The sequence below is a fragment of the Strix aluco genome, chromosome 2 (genome assembly GCF_031877795.1).
Source record: "Strix aluco isolate bStrAlu1 chromosome 2, bStrAlu1.hap1, whole genome shotgun sequence".
NCBI classification, from domain to species: domain Eukaryota; kingdom Metazoa; phylum Chordata; class Aves; order Strigiformes; family Strigidae; genus Strix; species Strix aluco.
The window spans coordinates 80,767,851-80,787,477 of record NC_133932.1 but is presented as its reverse complement, the minus strand read 5'-3'; the positions used below and the strand labels follow the sequence as shown (position 1 = coordinate 80,787,477).

The following is a 19,627-nucleotide window of genomic DNA, read 5'->3' as shown; positions in this document are numbered from 1 at the left end:
ATACTCCATATTATCCACAGGCAAACATAACTGTGGAAAGAATGAACGGTTTGTTAAAGCGCTTCCTTAAGCCACATAAATCAGGATGGGCTGAGCGACTATGGGATGCTGTGACTAGTGTTAATAGTCGTTGGGGAATGAACGGATGCCCAAAAATTACAGCACTCTGTCCGAAGGCCCCAACTATTATGCCAGCCCCATACGGCCTTGATCCTCCTAAAAACCCATCGCACTTTCCAGGCCAACCAGTTTTGGTCAAACTCCCCACGGTGGGAACTGTGCCCCTGCTGTTGGAAACTCTGATAAACAAATATGCCTGGAAGGCAAAACATGTCTACGGAAAGGAACATAAGATTAACACAAGATGGATTATTCCATCTTTCTAACCATAACCTGCTTCCGGTTCCACATATCGAACAGAGGATGTTGTGTTTTCTTTTGTAGGTATCGATTGGCTCTGACATGGACCACAGCTCTCAACACAGAACGGATGAAAGTCTTAACTATATGCATCGTGACACTGGTTACTGCTTTATTAATATTTTCAGGATGTATTGTCTATCATCACAGAAACTTCTTTGGGTGACCGTTCTCCTCTCTCTCTCGGTCCCTGGGGAAGCTTCAGCTCTCTAAGTGTTAACCGAGAATGGGGGGAAAACAAATTTGTGGCTTTACGTCATTCTGTTGCCAGTACCTTTAACCTTACTAATTGTTGGGTGTGTGGAGGTCCAGGAGGATTCAAGGATTGGCCATGGCTGGACCAACCAGTACAACCTAAGTGGTGGGTCAGCAATTTGAGTACAGACCATGATGGGACAAGACTCTGGACTGAGGATGCCAATCCCCAGTGACTCCATTTTCCTGGAAAAGGTATTTATTGCCTTAACCAGACAAAAGAGAAAGGAGTACGAGTCGGGGAGAGTGTTTGTGAATGGACTTTATCCCCAGGCTTTGATTGTTATGATCCCTATTGCAGACCCTGATTGTTCTAAATACCAAGGGAGATGGAACCGAACACATGTAAAACTCACAATAGTTGGGTAAAATGTTCATAGCAAGAACCTACAGGGGAAGGTTGTAAAGCGGTAATGCGAGATCGGTTCTTTGATGCACTGTTTGGAAATTGTCTACATGCCAATAGTACAGATAAAAACCATATAGTGCAGGTGTTTCAGTGGGCCACCTGGAACCCCAATGAAGTGATTAGTGGTGCTCGAGAACCTATTTATAATTTGAATCACATTATTCGATTACAAGCTGTTTTAGAAATTATCACCAATGAGACCGCTCATGCCCTGGATCTATTGGCAGACCAGGCCACGCAAATATGAACTGCAATATTCCAACATTGTATGGTTCTTGATTACCTGTTAGCTGAAGAAGGGGGTGTTTGTGGTAAATTAAATGATTCAAACTGTTGTTTAAAAATTGATGACAATGGTCAGGTGGTCAAACAACTTCTGGGATTAGGAAACCAGCTCATGTCCCTGTTTAGACCTGGAAAGGTTGGGAATTTGATCCCTTCTCATGGCTTCCAGGTGCTCTGTGGGTTAAACGTATCTTGTTTTATATGTTATGTGCCTTGGCTATGGTAGTGTTTTTACCTTGTTTGATTCCATGTTTTATACAATTGATTCAAAGCGTTGTATCGAACATGCAATTTGTCTCTACTGTTTCACTCGATGGCATTAAACAGATTCGTGCCATACATAAAAAGGCACCATCTATCATACAGGTTGTATAAATGCATGTGTTCTTTCTCATTTACAATGGCCACCACTCCAGTCACAGGGTGATATAACAACCCACTACCTTATAGGGGTAAGTGTAGCCGTGAGCCACCCATGAAGACGAAATGAAAGTACTCAGGTCTAAACTACATGTGCACTCTGGGCTGGGAGCGTGGAAATACATTTTCCTGCTGCACAGGCAGACCCCAGCTCCAGTGAGCCAGACCATCATCTTCAGCTCCACAACTGACAACACCAACCAGAAATGTATACCCTGTTGATACTTAATTCTGTGGCGGTTACTCTGGTAGCTCTTGTTATGCTTTCCCTTGTGATATGCATGTGTTGGTCTTGTAAGTGTCCATGTAACCCGTTTCACAGCTGTACTTGTTTTTGTGGACAACCACCTTCTCCCCCCAATCCCCAAGGGCCGGGAGCATGTCCTTAGGCCCAGCCTGGGACACATTTTGGTTAGACATGTTAGGTTAAAATACTGTTAATTGATACTGTTATTGTTACCTTTGTTACATGTTTGGTTAGAATATTGTTAACCATTGTTAGTATTAATATCGTTCTATTTGTTGCACGATTTGGCCTTATTACTGGTTTTGCCATGTATTATTCTCTGCTTTATTCAATTTTAGTTCAACACGTTGTGAGCAACGTGGAATTTATAGCCACCTCATCACTGGACAATGTTAAATATGTCCATGCAGTGCACCAGCCAAAACCTTCAGACGTGAAAATTTTATGGACAGATGTTTTTTCCCTGTTTTCTTTTGCTATGTGATTTTGTCATGTTAATGTTTCTTCTTGCTATATATTGTTTCATATTTTATATAATTGATAATTCATTCAATGAAGTAGTAATAAAATGCTCTTTTCCAGCCTTTTCTAAACAACACTCCTTACCTAAAGCCACCATGGGTCCTAAAGCAATCTTTGAGCCACAGGGTGGTGTGAGACTGAGATGTCATACGACTACCTCAAAGCTTGCTTGTGTCTGTGCAAACCTCCAAGAGAAGCTGCTGCAGCCTGTGAATTGGTCTGGGGGATGTTGCCCAGAGAAGCAGGAGTGTATTGAAGGATGCACCCCCCCACTTCCTTGCAGTTGCACTGTCCGGACCCTTTAGACAAGCCTCAAAGGGGCAGACATGCCCAGGGACACCGCTGGATCCATGGTGGTGACTATTCTTGCAGCCCTATCCCACATCCTTGCTTTATTTCTGTCTTTTCCTTCTATTCTGTCCTATCGCTACCCCTCTTCACTTCTTTAATAATAAAAACCTGTTTTGGGTATATGGCATTTGACCTCGTTTGTGTCTTAATCTCGCTCTTGGGATCGTATCGAAACCTCCCCCCGACAGTGGATCAGGACACACCATAACTTTTATTACTAAATCAACTTTGAAGAGTATGCACTGACATATTTCTAGAACTGAAGTTTCCTCCCAAACTTCACATTAAAACTCAAATATAGTTTCATCTTTAAAAATGTTTGTCACCAAAAAAACATTCTGAAACATTGCTTTGAATAAGGTCTGCCAACCGACAATTCACATGAAAAAGAAGTGTTTCAAATTCTTCTCCCTAAACAGCCTTCATATCACAGGAAATAACATCATTGGAATGTTAACTGTGTTACAGTATTTCAAGTTTGTTACAATTACAGTTAAGGAAATTAACATGTAAAAGACAGTAAGACAGTAAAAAGATGATATCTAAAACAGCCAAGTTCAAGAAAATGCTTCTTGATACCTTTCCCCCTCACCCCTCTTAAAAGGTCATTTAAGTTATGGAGTAGATAACAGTTTAATCAGTCATCTACAGAAGGTAATACTGCATCAACAGAGAAAAGGACTGAACCATATGGGTGCCATATCCGGCTTTTATCAACTGCTTTATACTCTCCAGAAAATATGTCATTTTTTGCCTTGATTAAAAATAAAATGCAATTCTTTAAAGTGACAGAAATAATATATTACACTGTAAAAACAAATACAGATGAACAATTCCAGAACTAAAACAAATTTCATTGAAGTCCCAAAAGCTGTAATCACAATTATTCTTAATTAATAAGGCAGATTTAACTTCAGTTACACCAATTTACAGCATTATAAATATTCTTCACCCTGTACAGTTCTTTAAAATCAATACGTAGTGAGAATATAGTATTGCACCAAAAGCTGAAATAAATGGGTTCAACTGATAAAGTGCTAAAGCCTTCCAAAGTTGTGCCGTACTGCAGTTCTGTTTTCACCATGGTTCATACCTTGAACACATTAAGAGTTCAATGTGGCCACTTGATTGCAGGCTTCAGAGAAAAGACTGTAATGAGGTAGAATAAACTCCTTCAGGTTCTCCGCCACCCTACGGACCACTGAGCTGTGCAAATGGCTCTGTCACAGGAAAGGGCTCCAAAGCTTTCTCTGAGTTTTTCCAGTTGTGAAAGTTTTCTTTGTACCATTCAACTAGTATGAAGAGAATGTTCATGAGTGAAGCTGATCAGAGGTAACAGGGAAATTCAAATATTCCATAGATATAAGACTAACAACATGCTAATAGTTCATTAAGCAAAATTTTAACCTATAATATTAAAAAAATCTAGTTAAGATTTTATAAATTCTTTATGCAAGACTTATTCTAGCATTAACAAGTAATTAATTCTAGTACCTGATGCTACTGCATTGTGATTAACCTTTTTTTTTTTTAAATCAGGTAAATTCACTACTGAAAAAGCAGCCAGTTTTATGTAAAATTAAAGTGTTAAATTCATTCTCTTTAGCTTCTCATTAACTAACCTATATACCCATTTCCCTCCCTTTCCCTCCTCCCATCACTTCTAAATCCATTAGTGTAAAAGCCAGTCCTACTTGTTTTCTTTATTCCTTCCTTCCAAGGCACTTTAGGTCTCCATCCTAAATTGTGCATTTTTTCTGAATTCATTGGGTATCTTAGGTCATTGGTAGGTCTGATGAAGTATAAAATGCACATGGAAAACAACCTGATTAGACTTTTTCATTAATTAGATATGCAGTACCTCACATTGTCTTCAAACCAACATTAGGTATGCTTCGACTTTGAAAATTCTGCATCAACATGAACAGATTATATTGCCTTCAAAAAAATACAGAGCAGTTGAGTGCAGCTACAACAATACAGTTTGTACAGTCAAGTATTTGGAATTGACTAGAATAAATATGAATTAGTATTTTATTGGCACAAAAATGAATGCAAAACTCCAATCACTGCCAATGCAATTGTGCAAATCAGTGTGTTTGCAACTCTTTAGACAGTCACTATGCAAGCCAGTGTTTTCTAATATCAGCATTGGCATTTTTCACCCCAAAAGCCCACAGATTTTCACATACTTCAGATTTGAAATACACAGACTTCCAAAGTCTGTCATTACAGTGCCTCATTAGCTACACAAAGTTAGTAATACAGAATATGTAGAATCTCAGGCTGCAAGATTCAACACAAAAAGATACTCTACATTTAAGCATGGCACAAATTTTCACTTCCACAATCTGGCAGTTAGGTAGCCTAGTCCAGCATTCCTCCATTACTGGCAGTAGCATACTGAATAGTTAAGCTACTTGTGCAGACAGAGACCAGCTACTTATCACCATTATTAAAACATGATAGTCTCAAGCAAAAGCAGAACTAATTTTTCCATGGCAAGTAACCCCCGTGTCCTTTAAGTCACTCACTACAGTCACTCACTACAGAATTAAATAATCATTACTCAGGTATCTTAAGAGTCTTTTATAAGATCTCAACCTTTTTTGAAACATGTATTCCTATGCGGTTAGTTTTCCCAACCCCATTTATGTTTAAACATTAGCGGACAGGGCCCAATACACGTGAAGAAACATCTCAATCTGAATTACACAGAGACCTACTGAACACTCGCATTATCTGAGCCAAAGGCAATTTGTTCAAAGTCCTGCGATACAGATAGGATTCTGAAGAACACTTCCTTTTAAAAACAAGAATTAGTACATTTAAAGACACTTCAGTTGCCATGATAACAATCCAAATGTGAACCAAAAGTGAGAATTCTGAAGGCCATAATAACACTTAGCTGCTATCAGTAGATACATCATTTCTAATCACTCTGGAGAGAGTGGTATCTAAAGTAAACAGAGACTCACTGTTGCTGCAGAAAAGAAATGGAGATAAAAGAACAGAGCCAAACCAAGCCTGAAATTAAGGACAGAAACACACAGCAAAGGCATGTTTATAAAAGCTATTCATTTTTGCCGCGCCCTTACTTTGACACCTCAGAGTTTTACATCTACTTTTGAGATGGCAGTTTCAGCTTAGAGATAGGAATCTAAAATTAACGACATTCCGTAGGCACGTATTTCTGCTTGTGGAGAGTGGCTCTTACCTACAAAGCACATCTAAGTCTGAACTAGTCACATTAACATCAAAATACTAAAGCTAAATGAGAGATGATGGGATTCATTTCACTTAAGTGATGTTGAATACAAGTACTGAATAAACTAAACTACCCTTAGGAAAAGACTTCGCTACTGCATAAAACCTGTCCTTTTCCCAGAACAGACTTAGGCAGTGAGAAGTCTGAAGAAAGTCTGAAGACAGACAGTGGTGTTCCTCAGGGCTCAGTGTTGGGACCATTTCTGTTCAACATCTTTATTGATGATCTTGATAAGGATATAGAGTGTATCATCAGTAAGTTTGCAGATGACACCAAGTTAATTGGGAGTGTCGATCTGCATGAAGATAGGGAGGCACTACAGAGAGACTTGGATAGATTGGATCGGTGGGCCAATGTTAATGGGATGAGCTTCAACAAGGCCAAGTGCCAGGTCCTGCACTTGGGCCACAACCACCCCATGCATCGCTGCAGGCTTGGGGAGGTGTGGCTGGAGAGCTGTCTGGAAGAGAAGGATATTGGGGGTTCTAACTGACAAGCAGTTGAACATGAGCAGCAGCGTGCCCAGGTGGCCAAGAAAGCCAACAGCATCCTGGCTTGTATTAGAAACAGTGTGACCAGCAGAAGTAGGGAGGTGATAGTCCCCCTGTACTCTGCACTGGTGAGGCCACACCTGGAGTATTGTGTCCAGTTTTGGGCACCTCAATACAAGAGAGATATCGAGGTGCTGGAGTGAGTGCAGAGGAGGGCAACAAAGCTGGTGAAGGGCCTGGAGAACAAGAGCGATTGAAGGAGCTGGGACTGTTTAGTTTGAGGAAGAGAAGGCTGAGGGGAGACCTCATCACTCTCTACAACTACCTGAAAGGACATTGTAGAGAGGTTGGTGCTGGTCTCTTCTCACAGGTAATTAGTGACAGAACAAGAGGGAATGGTTTTAAACTGCAACAGGGGAGGTTTAGACTGGACATTAGGAAAAAACTTTTCACAGAAAGAGTGGTCAGACAGTGGAATAGGCTGCCCAGAGAGGTGGAGGAGTCACCATCCCTGGATCTGTTTAAGGGTCGTTTAGACAAGATATTGGGGGATATGGGGTAGGGGAGAACTTTGTAGAGTAGGGCTGATGGTTGGACTTGATGATCCCAAGGGTCTTTTCCAACCTGAATGATTCTGTGATTAGCATTACACATTCCCCTTCAAGACATACACTCTGACCTTAAGAACCAAGTAATAAATGGAAACCCTGTTTTTCTATACAGTGTTCTGTACAGATCACATGTCAAATCCACTAGCAAAAATAAAAAGTTAAGAAAGGAAAACAGTTCATACTCCCTCAAAATCTTCCCTCCTGCAGACCAGAAACACTTTTACAAAAAAACATTTGGCAAGAGTCCCAGAAACCTTCAGGATAAAGCTATCCTGGATGTGCTTCGCTATTTTCTTACCTGTCTTTGACATAATCCATCCAGTGCTCCATTTCAGATTCTGAACTGGTCTTTTTTATCTGTCAAGAAGAGAAACAAAAATCACCCCCACACATCTTGCGCTGTCTTAACATACATTTAAAAATTGATGTTTTTAACAAGATTTAAGTTTATTAAGAAAAACAAAACAGAAATGGTCTTTTGTCTAAACTGATTTTTCAAACTACTGAAATTATCAAAACTATCTAAACCAATTCCAATAGTTCTCCTTCATCTTAGCACTGCCTAACCATTCATAATCAAAATTGTTAGATTTTAGTAGTGCCACATTCTCAGACCAAAACAGAAGCAGCCAGCATGAAAAAACCCTACCAAATGGAATTTAATCTTTATGCCAGTTATATCACAGTCAGGATAACTGATGGAGCAGTGCAATGCACGACAGCCTGTACAGCAAACTTACGTAGTGCAACTGCCACAGAAGGGTAGCACATCATTCTGCTACAATTATCTCCTGAGACCCACCGCAAGCCTAAGCTCTCTCAGAGTTACAAGAGGCTTACAGTAGAATTGTTCATATGTGCAATGACTGGTAAAGGAAAGCATCATAACTGTTTACTCACTAAATGGATTAACTCCTTAGCAAGCTGGGCAATGGACATCTCAAAGTTAGTTCCAATGTTATAAATTTCACCTGGCTTCCCCTCCTTCAGGACAGTAAGGAATGCTTCTACCACATCAGTTGCATAAAGGAAATTCCTTTTTTGAAGTCCAGAGCCATGAATACAGCTTAAAACCAGGAAAAAGCAAGACATTTTTGTTAATCCTTAAATAGAAACATTCAATTTATTAGATTGTGTTTTAAGCAGTTTTGCTGTTAGCCATTACCTGAAGGTACCTTAAGTAGCTGACATGCAAACAATCCTTTTAGTAATAGGATTTCCTTAAACTAATTTCACAACAAAGTTATGAATTGCTTATTGTTTTACAAACTATACTATGTATTTATAACTGTAATTATAGTTTTATAGCACAAATATCACAGAAAAGTAAATTACATACCATTTTCTGTTCTGTTGCAACAAAGATATAAACTTTGGAATAACCTAAGGAATTGAACAAAAAACATTACTCCGCCATTTCAGAAGCTGTTATTCTGTAAAGAACCCGGGGCTTCGCCAGTAAGTATTAAGTATTTTAATAAGACCCTTTAAATACTTTTAAGTCTTCTTAAGTCTAATCAAAGAATGCATCAAGCCTAGAAACTGCAAGGATTGTGGATTTCTTTAAGAGTAGATGCCTCTATTGTGTTGTAAAGCTTATCCTTCTGGTCAACCATTACAAATATAACATTTTTACAAAAGAAAATGTTCCCATTACTTTTTGCATACAGAAGTGCACTAGAGTCTAACCAGGGTTAACTATTGCAAACAGTTTAGAACATGGTTTAAACATACAGCAAGTTGCAGTAAATCTATAGTCAAAAAGTCAAGTCATTAAAATAGTTAAATTTGGAAGAGCACCAACAGAGAATTTCAAGATAAGTAAATACAGATCAAGTGATAGCCGCTAGCTTGTAACATAAAGTTTTACAATATTATGTTCAGCTACAAGCATAAATCCATTCATAATGTCCCACAAACTTCAGAACAGTTGGCCCTGCTATTGAAGTTTTTAAATTGAAGCCATTAGAAATCTATTCAAATACTTTTAATTTTGTTAACTTACTATTCTAAACATAGCAGCAGACATACTAGGCAAAATTAAAGATCGACTAGCCTAGTATTGTGTTCTTAGCAGTAACTAAAAGTGGATACATGAGGAAGAATATGTATAAGCTGAAAGCAAGTAAACAGTGATACATCCCCGAATATACTCCCAACATCATCCAACCTGTAGTCAGACACTTCCCAAGCCACAGATCAGTGAAAAACACATTTTAAAAAACTACTGCTTATCCACCTGCAATAATGTACAGAAAAATAAATTTATTTCCAAAAAAACCCCAACACACAGAAAGCAGTTAAAATTAAACATCTCACTAGAACTGCAAAATATAGCTACATTCCACACAAGCTCTGAATGCCAAAGAGTACATATGATTATCACCAACATTCTGTCAGTGATTTCCATTCACTAACATAGCGGATCTTGGTATTGCCTACAAAGGCGACTCCCTCTCATTAATAACCATTTTAAATTGTTGTCCTGTAAGGTATGTATGGACACATGCAAAGAACAAGTCATTCTGCACTACTTCTCACCATATATCTGATTGCTATAGCTTCATCTCACCCATTTTCTGTACAGGTTGGAACATCTCCTTCCATACCAGACATACTGCTCTCTCACAGCTTACTTTTTGAAATGTTTACCTTAGTTATTAAACATTCCTAATTACAGCAGAGGACATGTGAGTTAATGTAATTTGTAGGGGAACCCTGCCAGACACAGAGCAGTTAAATATCCTTTGAAAACTAAGAAATTTACAAAACAAAATCACTGTAGTAAAATTCATGTAAATAACTAGAAATCTCTCACTGATGCTTTACTGACAACCAAAAAACATGTGTTGTGTTGATTGTAAGAAATGTTAGTGTGAGACCAAAATATATAGTCACAGGTAAGTGTGGACAAATATACCTGCAAGATAGCGTTTTTTTCAAAAGTCAGTCTGCTCTTATGAGAAAAAAGTAATATCAGTACAACCCTAAATTATGGTAGACTAAAGCATAGGTTTAACTTACTTTTTCTGGATACTGGTGTGGTCCATAAACATTACTGCTCCGTGTGATAACAACTGGGAACTTAAGAGCATTTAACATGCATGTGAATATATATGACAGTAAAAATCTGTAGGCTTCTTGCTGATCAATAAATAATAAACTGACACACCCACAGTGCTTATTCAAAAATCTGCAAGCCCTTGCAAACATTAATGAATTAAGCTATCCATAATTCTGGCAAACAGGCAAGGGCCTCCAGCCTTCCCAGTCTGTTCGAACCACCACAAGTGACAAGCGTGTGTCATCTCTCCGTCTTGCTAGGGAACCACTATAGGACATTACAGACACGTATCTGGTTGACTGAAGACTGGCTTACTACTACTTATTCCAATAAAATGTTTCACAGTCATTAACACCTTATTCAAGTCAACTTTATGTCAAAAACAACTTTGCAGAAGAACATGTCAAGAACAAAAGACTGCAGTATTCAAAATTTTAAATAATTTTGCTTAAACAAATATGAGTAATAGGGGTTTTTTTCTTTTTTTTTGCTTTCACTATAAACCTAGTCTCAATACAAGTTGAACTTTGCATATTCTATTTCTGTATAAACGTATTTCCTTCAAGCTTAACACTGTTTTTTAAATTGCTAATGTTCTCTTTGACCATTTTATCAGAGAACATTTTTAGACATTACAGTTCAGATTTTCAAAACATTGAAAAACATTTGACCTCTCCCCAACTGTCTTGCAGCGTATCTCCATCAATAAGTGGTGGACATCCTCCAAGACATCCAACTACAAGATTAGCAATCAGGAAAGAGCTGGCACTGTGTAAACTACTACTGATTTTTCTTTTATATTCTTATATACATAATACAGACACTTAAGTATGGGCTTCAGATTTTTGAAGCTTGCATCAACTCACTTGGTACCTTTCCCAGTAAGACTGAACAAAACATTCTGCAGCTGCTTTAGAGGAAGCATAGGGATTTGTTGGACGTTTTGGTGAGGATTCATCAAATTCCTAAAATGAAAAGAAAAACTTGCATTACTCAGTTTCTTTTGCCCAGTTAAGTCTTAAAGTTACAAAAGCTGCAGTTGCAATAAGAATCCCTAAAGATCCAAGCACACCAGTCTAAGTCACCCTTCCACTTACAGCAGAAGACCAGTAACAAAAGACAGTCTATTTATCAAGCACAGGAAGCAGCTAGAATACCAGCAGTAATATTTTTATACTTTCAGCAAAGTACCTCAAAGTGACAGATCCTTAGATTTTTATCTTGTAAAACAATCACCCTTGTCACAGGGAGGTTCAATCTTTTTCAGGCTCATAATGCCTCAGAGTGCCAACACACCACAGCTAGCAAATTGACCTTTCAGTCCTAAATAAAAGGGATCCATTCCCACTTTTCTAGAAACTTTATTTCTACAAAAGAAGTAGAATTTCAACCCAAAGCCCTCCAAAGCAAGGCTTCAACAATTCTAATCTGCTCCAAAACTGGTAGCTTCATGACTATCCTGCCATTTCTATGTACTTCTTCCTTGGGGCTGGGGGCGGGGGGGGGGGGGCGGGGCGGTGGCCACCAACCCACACACAACAATAATGAACCAAAGAAAGGAGGGATTCTACACTGCCTGAGGTGCAATTCACAACAATCCTCTTAATACATATTAAAAGACTCACTGTTCTTGTCTGACCTTTGCCTCTGAAATTAATTGACCTGACTTACTTTTTGACCTTCCTCCCCCGAAATATAACTCTCTTCACAAACTTCTACTATGATTAACAAAAAGAACAAAAAAAAGATTAAATGAAAGTGCTCTTTTCAAGGCCCAGAAGCAGAAAAAGTTCACTTGAATTTATCTCACCCAAACCACTGGTCTGCATGCAGGAAAACAGTATCCTTGGTATCATACAAGTCTACAGATTTGTGTTGAAGGAACTGATAAAAACATTGCAACAGTAAGAAAGTGCACATGACTTCCCTGAAATCCATCAGTATTTTCATGGATTATGGCACAAGATTCCTTGGCCGTTATTTACTCCCTTTGAAAGACAAGCATGCATAATTTGTCTTTTCTACTGAGCTAAATTGCATTTCCTGACTAAGGTACTTCACTTTCTAGGAACCACCAGTGCTTGTTTACAAGTTCCAGTATTGTCAGAAACAGCTCAAAAGTCATACATTTACAGAGGCCAAGGGAAGTTAAGACTCATTTTGTTTTCACTATTAAAGGCAAGTAAAGCTAGAAAAACCCTCACGCACTTTCAAACTCACCTTGTCAGTGCTACCTCCATATACCTCATCCGTACTAACGTAGACAAACTTCTCCACATTGGCTTCATGCGCAGCAGCAACCAGCACATTAGTGCCATAAACATTCACATAGGTGAATTCCAGGGCATGCCAAAATGAGAGATCTACATTAAAAAATTCAAACCATTCCAATTAAATATAGGCAAGACAGGGCTTCCTATTGAAACATAATATTAGAGGCTGCAATACAGACTGGGACTTTATCACTAGTTCTTTGATTGTCAGATAGCAAGGTCATTACTAAATGAAGACCCTTTCTACACTTGCCTGAAGACAAAATACTTGCTCTCAACAAGAGGCTGGAATCAGGAGCAAAAGCTTGTTGGCTTTGAACAGCTCCATTTGAAATAGCATTATCTAACTTTATTTAAGTGGCAGCATGACTACCTCCTCTCTCCACTAGAAAGGGCCAATCTCAGCAAGAAAAATATCATTCAAAACACAGCTGTAAGATGCAGTAATATATAACTATTACTGTTCATTAACTAGCACGTGTTTTAATTCTTAGAATTGTCCCACTGACCTAATGACTTTGTGCATATCAAATCTGGCAATTTTGAGAAGTACTTTCCTGGAGAATTCTTTGAGGATTTCTTCTCATGATGAAAGGAGTACAGTAGGGATAGTTCTCATTAACAGTATTACTGAAGAGCAGTAATGTGAAATAGGCACTTTTAAGTATAATTCATTCACTCTTTTTAGAATCCAGGCAGGATTCTAAAGGGAGCTATGCTTAATCCTTCAGCTTCCACACTGTGTTTTTTTCCTGCAAGGTTGGAGTCAAATCAAGTAAAAACTTAAGACTATATACAAACTCTTTTTCCATTATCTTCATGACTCCACCAGTACACTGTAAGTTACATAAGAAATTTAAAAATGTAATTAAAAAGGGCATTGCCATTTATGCGCAATGAAAATAGACAACAGTCAGATGAAGCAGTTCTTAAATTAAGGCTGTGAACCCCTTTAAGTTAAAAAGGCCACCAGACATTGAATCATGTAGTTTGTAGAGACAAACTGTATCCTTGCTTTACATGAAGAGGAAAGACAAAAAAAAATCAATATATTTTTCAAACAAAAATACTCATGGAAAATAATACCAAAACATGCAACAATGCTCACCTACATGCGTTTGAGCTGCAAAATGAAGGACTATATCTATTTTCTCAGTTTTGAAGAGCTGTTTTATAAAATCAGGTTCACAAATATCTCCCTAAACAGGAAAAAATAAATCATTAACAAATTATTTGTGACAGAAAATAGTAAGCTTTCATTTGTACCAAGCATCACATAACAAACCACTGCAAAGGAAGCACAGGATACAAGTAGCAACACCAACTGAGTTTTGGGCAATTTATCAATGCCATGTCTAAAATAAGACCAAATACAAATTTCACACATTTTGAGCAACAGCCTCAACAAAACTTATTTCAGTATTTATATTACTATTTAACAGTAGAATATACACAACAGAAATATCGTGTGTAGCTTGAATGCTGAGGTTGAAATCACAAGTTCCAACAGCAAGAAAGTTACTGGAGTCCGGATAACAGACAGTGACACCTAGTGGCACTATAAAAGGTGAACTGGATTTCCACTTTTGTCAAAATAGACGGTCTTACAAGGATTTTGGTTTTCGTTGTTTGTTCTGGTAATTTTTTTTTTAAATTAATATATTTAGAAAAGAGTCAGGCACAAACACACAAGCCATTCTTTAGTTTGACAGAGAAGCAACAGCAGCTTTTAAAGGTAAACGCAAGCTGAGAAAAAGCTTTTGATATTTATCTGTTAGCTCAAGCAAGATAGCACCTGAGAACAGGTGTCTTGGGAGGAAGACATTTGTATTTTCAGTAACAAGGCAATTAAGTAAAAATAGTTCAAATGCTCTTGTTTTAAGAAGTTCTCAAGCAACAATTCTGAACAACAGCTTCAAAGAAGTACTATAGGTCAGAAATGTGAGGAAGATGAACTGATTTTCCTGTTTTTCATGCCTGAACAGAACTGAAACACTCCAGTAAATACACCTGTGGTGGGCTGACCCTGGCTGGATGCCAGGAGCCCACCAAAGCCACTCTCACTTCCCTTCCTCAGCTGGACAGGGGAGAGAAAAAAATATAATGAAAAGGTTGTGGGTCAAGATAAAGACAGGGAGAGATCACTCACCAATTACTGTCACAGGCAAAACAGCCTCAACTTGGGGAAAAATTAATTTATTATCAACCAAAGAGAAGGATAATGAGACATAAAAACCAAGTCTTAGAAACACCTTCCCCCCCCCCCTCCCTTCTTCTCAGGCTTAACTTCACTCCCGATTTTCTCTACCTCCTCTCCCTCAGCATTGCAGGGGGGCAGGGGATGGGGCTTGCATTCAGTCCATCACACGCTGTTTCTGCCACTCCTTCCTCCTTAGGGGGAGGACTCCTCACACTCTTCCCCTGATCCAGCATGGGGTCCCTCCCACAGGAGACAGTCCTCCACAAACTTCTCCAATGTGAGTCCTTCCTACAGGCTGCAGCTCTTCACAAACTGCTCCAGCATGTGTCCCTTTCACGAGGTGCAGTCCCTCAGGAACAGACTGCTCCAGCATGGGTCACCCATGGGGTCACAAGTCCTGCCAGCAAACCTCCCCCAGCATGGGCTCCTCTCTCCACAGGTCATGCCAGGAGCCTGCTCCAGTGCAGGCTTCCTATGGGCTCACAGCCTCCTTCAGGTGCACCATCTGCTCTGGTGTGGGGTCCTCCCCGGGCTGCAGGTGGGTATCTGCTCCACCGTTAACCTCCACGGACTGCAGGGACACAACCTGCCTCACAACGGTCTTCACCATGGGCTGCAGGGGAATCTCTGCTCTGGTGCCTGAAGCACCTCCTCCCCCTCCTTCTTCACTGACCTGCAGGGTCAGTTCTCAGTTCTTCACTGCATCCTCAGGGCTGTTTCTCTCATGTGTTCTCACTCCTCTCTTCTCACTGCTGCTGGTGTTGTGCAGGTTTTTTTCCCCCCTTCTTAAATGTGTTATCACAGAGGCACTACCACTGTCACTGAAGGGCTTGGCCCTGGCCAGCAGCAGGTCCATCTTGGAGCCAGCTGGCACTGGCTCTGTCAGACATGGGCGAAGTTTCTAGCAGCTTCTCACAGAAGCCACCCCTGTAAGCCCCCCACTACCAAAACCTTGCCCTGAAAACCCAATATAACACTTCAGGCTTCTACATTCTTTTGAACTAAACAGTTACAATTACTGGCTTTTTAAAAAAAAATTAAATTTAAACTCGATACATCTGTCCTGAGCAACAACAGAAATTGTGATTAAACTGTATCTTTCATACAGCCCCTTATGCAAATTTTCTAAACTTTTACTTCTCTGCCTTCCAAACAGGCTTCTCTTCTACAGCACCACTGGAGCGTTTATCCTTCCTGCTCTCTCCTAAGGCCAGTAATAGTGTTACAGTTCTAATCATAGGGCTTGTCCATTAGAGATTTTTTTTTTTAGTGCATTTTTTCCCTAACAGCTGCATACCAGCTGCATATTAAGCTCTGATCAACCTTCCTTAAAAAACAAACAACCCTGAAAAGTTGGAATTATACTGGTGTAAGTTTTGTGAGAACATATTCCTACTCTAGTTCAGAAGCAATATAGATACATCGTTCCTTGTTACTGTTCCTCTGCTTCACAGAGGGATCTGACTCTTTACAGGATGCCTTCTAGAACTCCATGCTATTCCCATTCAATGCAATTAAATGTTAATACATATCCAGGTTATGAGGCTTTTCTACAGCATTCATACATTTCATATCACATACTGGCACGACATCAAAAACATTAGGAAAAACAACCAAAAACCCAGTTTGGGCATGCTGAAACTGCATACATTTGCTTAGTAGACATCCCCTTTCCCCTCAAGCAACTTTTATCCTAATACCTCAGCGATAATCACCAAACTAAACAGGCAGGTTCACAAAAATGTGAACAGCCATGGGGGTCACCAAACAGGGGAGGACCAGTTCAAGTCCCAACCCTGCCTGAATCTAAGAGAGATGTTTAACTTACATCTACTGTCTCTGACAAAGTTGCCCCAAAGTTGCTATTTCAGAAAATTAAACTATATGCATTTCTCCGATGTCATGAAACCTTGGACAGCCCAGCTAGACGGACACATCAGCATCAGTTCTGACTTTCGTAGAGGGGAAGAACCTCAGCACACAAACCCAGCAGTCAGAATATTTATCTGAACAATAAATCAAAATCCATCTCCTGTCTGAAGACAAAACTGTGGAAACAGTAATTTAATTGGCAAAATTTTAAAAAGAAAAGACCCTGTTTCAAAACAACTGTGAACTACACAGCATCCACAGCAGCAAAAGCAAGAACGTAGCCTGGTGTCTAGTGCTAACAGAACAAGAAAGAGGGTGCTGCACACCATGGAATATGACAAGTGGCAATGTTTGAAGGTGCAAAACCTAAGATAGCATCAGAGAAGCACACAGGAGCTGAATCCAAGTCCATCTTGTCCATACCACCTACCAAAAGTGAAACAATCATCCCTAAAACCACTCATCTCCATAATCAGGCTTTTGCCAATTCTGTACCTTTGTTATACAATAAAATATATCAACTTTCAAAAGACTACTTCATGTAAGAGACAGAACATACTGCATATTGTCACAGACTTCTGCAAGTGAAATCAGGCAATAAGGTAAACAGATGAAGTAAATGCTGTTATGTCCACCTGATTGTCCCATCCATTGGCGTATTACATACTCATTCCTGACAATAAATTAGTAGAAGTAATTTGAATTTTACCATAAATGAAAGCAGTGGCTTCTAGTTTGGGGAGCTCTGGAGACCACATTACCTAGATACAAAGGCATAAAAATCAGTAAAAAGTCAAGTTTCCTAGAAGAGAAGGCTTTATCACCTGGATAAACTTGTAGTTTTCCTTCTCAGAGACAGTTTCAAGATTCTTCAAGCTTGCACAGTAGTCAAGCTAAAGAGAAATACACACACAATATCATTAAGTGGGCTGCATGAAAGTAAGTTAACTCAGATCCAACCTAATCACTAGAACGTTTGAGAACAAAGTGAAAATTTCTTTCAAAAGAAAAGCTGTTTTGCAAACAGACATGACGAAGCTTTAAAAACACAACTATGAAAGATATTCTAACTGTAAAAATTCTTAAATAGAAGTTTAGAACTTCAAAAGCTTCCTCTTTTTTTTAAATTATTTGTAGTGGGCACAGGACTGTAAGCATGAACAACAATTGAATATTTTTTTTTTTTTTGCATAGGAACAAATGCATAGTCAAACAAAAAATTAATAACAATCCATACAAATTTCAACATGCTATAGATTGCATTAAAATCACTCAAAACAGTTTTCCATACTGAGAAACAAGCTACTTACCTTATCTAGATTTATAATCAGATAGTTCGGGTAGTTTTTCACAAGAGAGACAACTACATGTGAAGCACTGTAGGGTAGAAGAAAAACATATTTTACAATTATACAGTTAGCTTTAAAGGAACAAAGAGATGACAAATTACTAATAGGTTTAGCAATATCAAAAGGCTTTGGGGAAGAGGGGTCTGTGTACTTGAGACAGGAGAAAGAGGAATTGGCAGATATATTTTAAGATATGTCTATTATTCTATTAATAATGCCCATAACTGCATACTATTATGAAATTAAAAAATCAGATTAAAAGTTCATGCTATAACAAAAGAAAGCAGCACTGCTCACTGCCACCTAAAAAAACCCAAACCAAATTATTATGTGCTACATTCAATTCCCATTCTAAAATACTTTTAAGTTTAAGCATTAGGGAGAACTAAACAGTCATCTCTTCTAGCTCACAATACTCTCAACTTTCCAATACTGCTGCTAGCTGTAACAAGAAATGACAGTCAGACTACCAGGTGGCATTTCTCTTTCTCAGTCCCGTGTACAAGAAGCTCACCCTGAGAGTTCAGGTTTAGCAGGGCTTTTTCACATCTCCAGCTCCCCAGGCTGGGGGGTGCACACAGACATCTAATTCTCTCAGAGCTTCAGACTCTGAGGGCTCAGGCTTAAGATGGACCTGAACTTTCACTGCTTCGAGCAGAGCCCACAGCACTGGGGGATGGAGATGACAAACAGCAGTTGGCTCAAAGCACAGCCCCCCACCCCACCCCACCCCACTCCGGTTGAGGCTGAGCACCGACTCCCACCGGCTCGCTCCCCCACACTCACCACCTCAGCCCCACGACACGGAAGAGCCAGAGGCAGTCTCCAAGGCGAAGCCGGTCCTACAGAAACGGCTGCCTGCGCCTAAGCGAACGCAGCCCGAGCCAGCGGCGCCGATGAACCGCCCCAGGGGAGGCGGGCAAGCAAGGCGGCACCGCCGGACCCTCCCGCCCCACCAGCCGCCGCGTCCCACCCGCGCCCCCAGAAAGGAGGCCGGCGGCCCCCGCCCGGCCCAGCAGAGAGGTGAGGCCGCGCTCGGGACTCCGCGGCCGCTACTCACATGAACCCCGCGCCGCCCGTCACCAGCAGCCGCTTCTCGAAGACCGGCAGCTCGGCGGGGCCCGGCAGCCCTGACATCGTCCGCGCTTTACGGCGGCAGCCCTCCCATCCCCCTCCCGCTACCTGGCGCCGCGACCTCACGACTACGCATGCGCAGCACGGGACGAAAGCTGTAGTTCTCCGGGGGTTTCACGGGCAGGGCCGCAGCGGCCACAAGAGCCTGCGTGACAAAATGCCTTCCTCTCTCCACGGGGGGACCGAACAACGGAACTCCCCGCCTCTGAAGAGGCCACGCGAAGAGACGAAGGCCTGGCCTCCGCCTTCAAACGGCGACCGTCGCCTTTTACGACGCCGGGTCTCAACTTACGGCCGAACCCAGCAACGGACACGTTGTATCAGGGGAGGTGCCGCGCACGGTGGCAGGGGCGGGGCCGGCTCTCTCGACCCCGCCCCCAGGGTGGGCGCGCTCCCCCGCGCGCGGCTCCCATTGGTTCTCTTTCCGCTCCTGCCCTCCCGCTCTCCCGTCCCGCG

General features: G+C 40.5%; 1 protein-coding gene across 3 annotated transcripts; it reads right to left on the bottom strand.

Moving 5' to 3' along the window:
- Positions 1-3,101: 3,101 nt before the first annotated feature.
- TGDS (TDP-glucose 4,6-dehydratase) lies at positions 3,102-19,483 on the bottom strand. Of its 3 annotated transcripts, XM_074815452.1 has the most exons (12): positions 19,098-19,476; positions 17,999-18,065; positions 17,513-17,581; positions 13,725-13,815; positions 12,564-12,706; positions 11,210-11,308; positions 10,304-10,363; positions 8,619-8,662; positions 8,180-8,345; positions 7,578-7,636; positions 4,604-4,701; positions 3,102-4,201 (listed from the first exon to the last, which is right to left on the bottom strand). In XM_074815452.1, the coding sequence occupies exons 1-12, from the start codon at positions 19,172-19,174 to the stop codon at positions 4,101-4,103; spliced, it is 1,074 nt and encodes a 357-aa protein (XP_074671553.1). In that variant the 5' UTR covers positions 19,175-19,476; the 3' UTR covers positions 3,102-4,100. The 3 variants fall into 3 exon arrangements, with proteins under 3 accessions (XP_074671553.1, XP_074671554.1, XP_074671555.1); XM_074815453.1 differs by lacking the exon at positions 10,304-10,363 and having other exon boundaries at positions 19,098-19,483; XM_074815454.1 differs by lacking the exons at positions 17,513-17,581; positions 17,999-18,065; positions 19,098-19,476 and adding an exon at positions 17,398-17,506.
- Positions 19,484-19,627: the final 144 nt, after the last annotated feature.

What these genes read in the sequence shown, in the direction of transcription:
- TGDS (XM_074815452.1), bottom strand. Translation starts at nt 19,174, where the DNA reads ATGTCAGGGCTGCCGGGCCCCGCCGAGCTGCCGGTCTTCGAGAAGCGG. An exon ending in CACACCAGTATCCAGAAAAA is followed by an intron (nt 8,663 to 10,303) that starts GTAAGTTAAACC and finishes TCAATTCCTTAG; the next exon opens with GTTATTCCAAAGTTTATATC. An exon ending in ATGGATTATGTCAAAGACAG is followed by an intron (nt 4,702 to 7,577) that starts GTAAGAAAATAG and finishes ATACTTCATCAG; the next exon opens with ACCTACCAATGACCTAAGAT.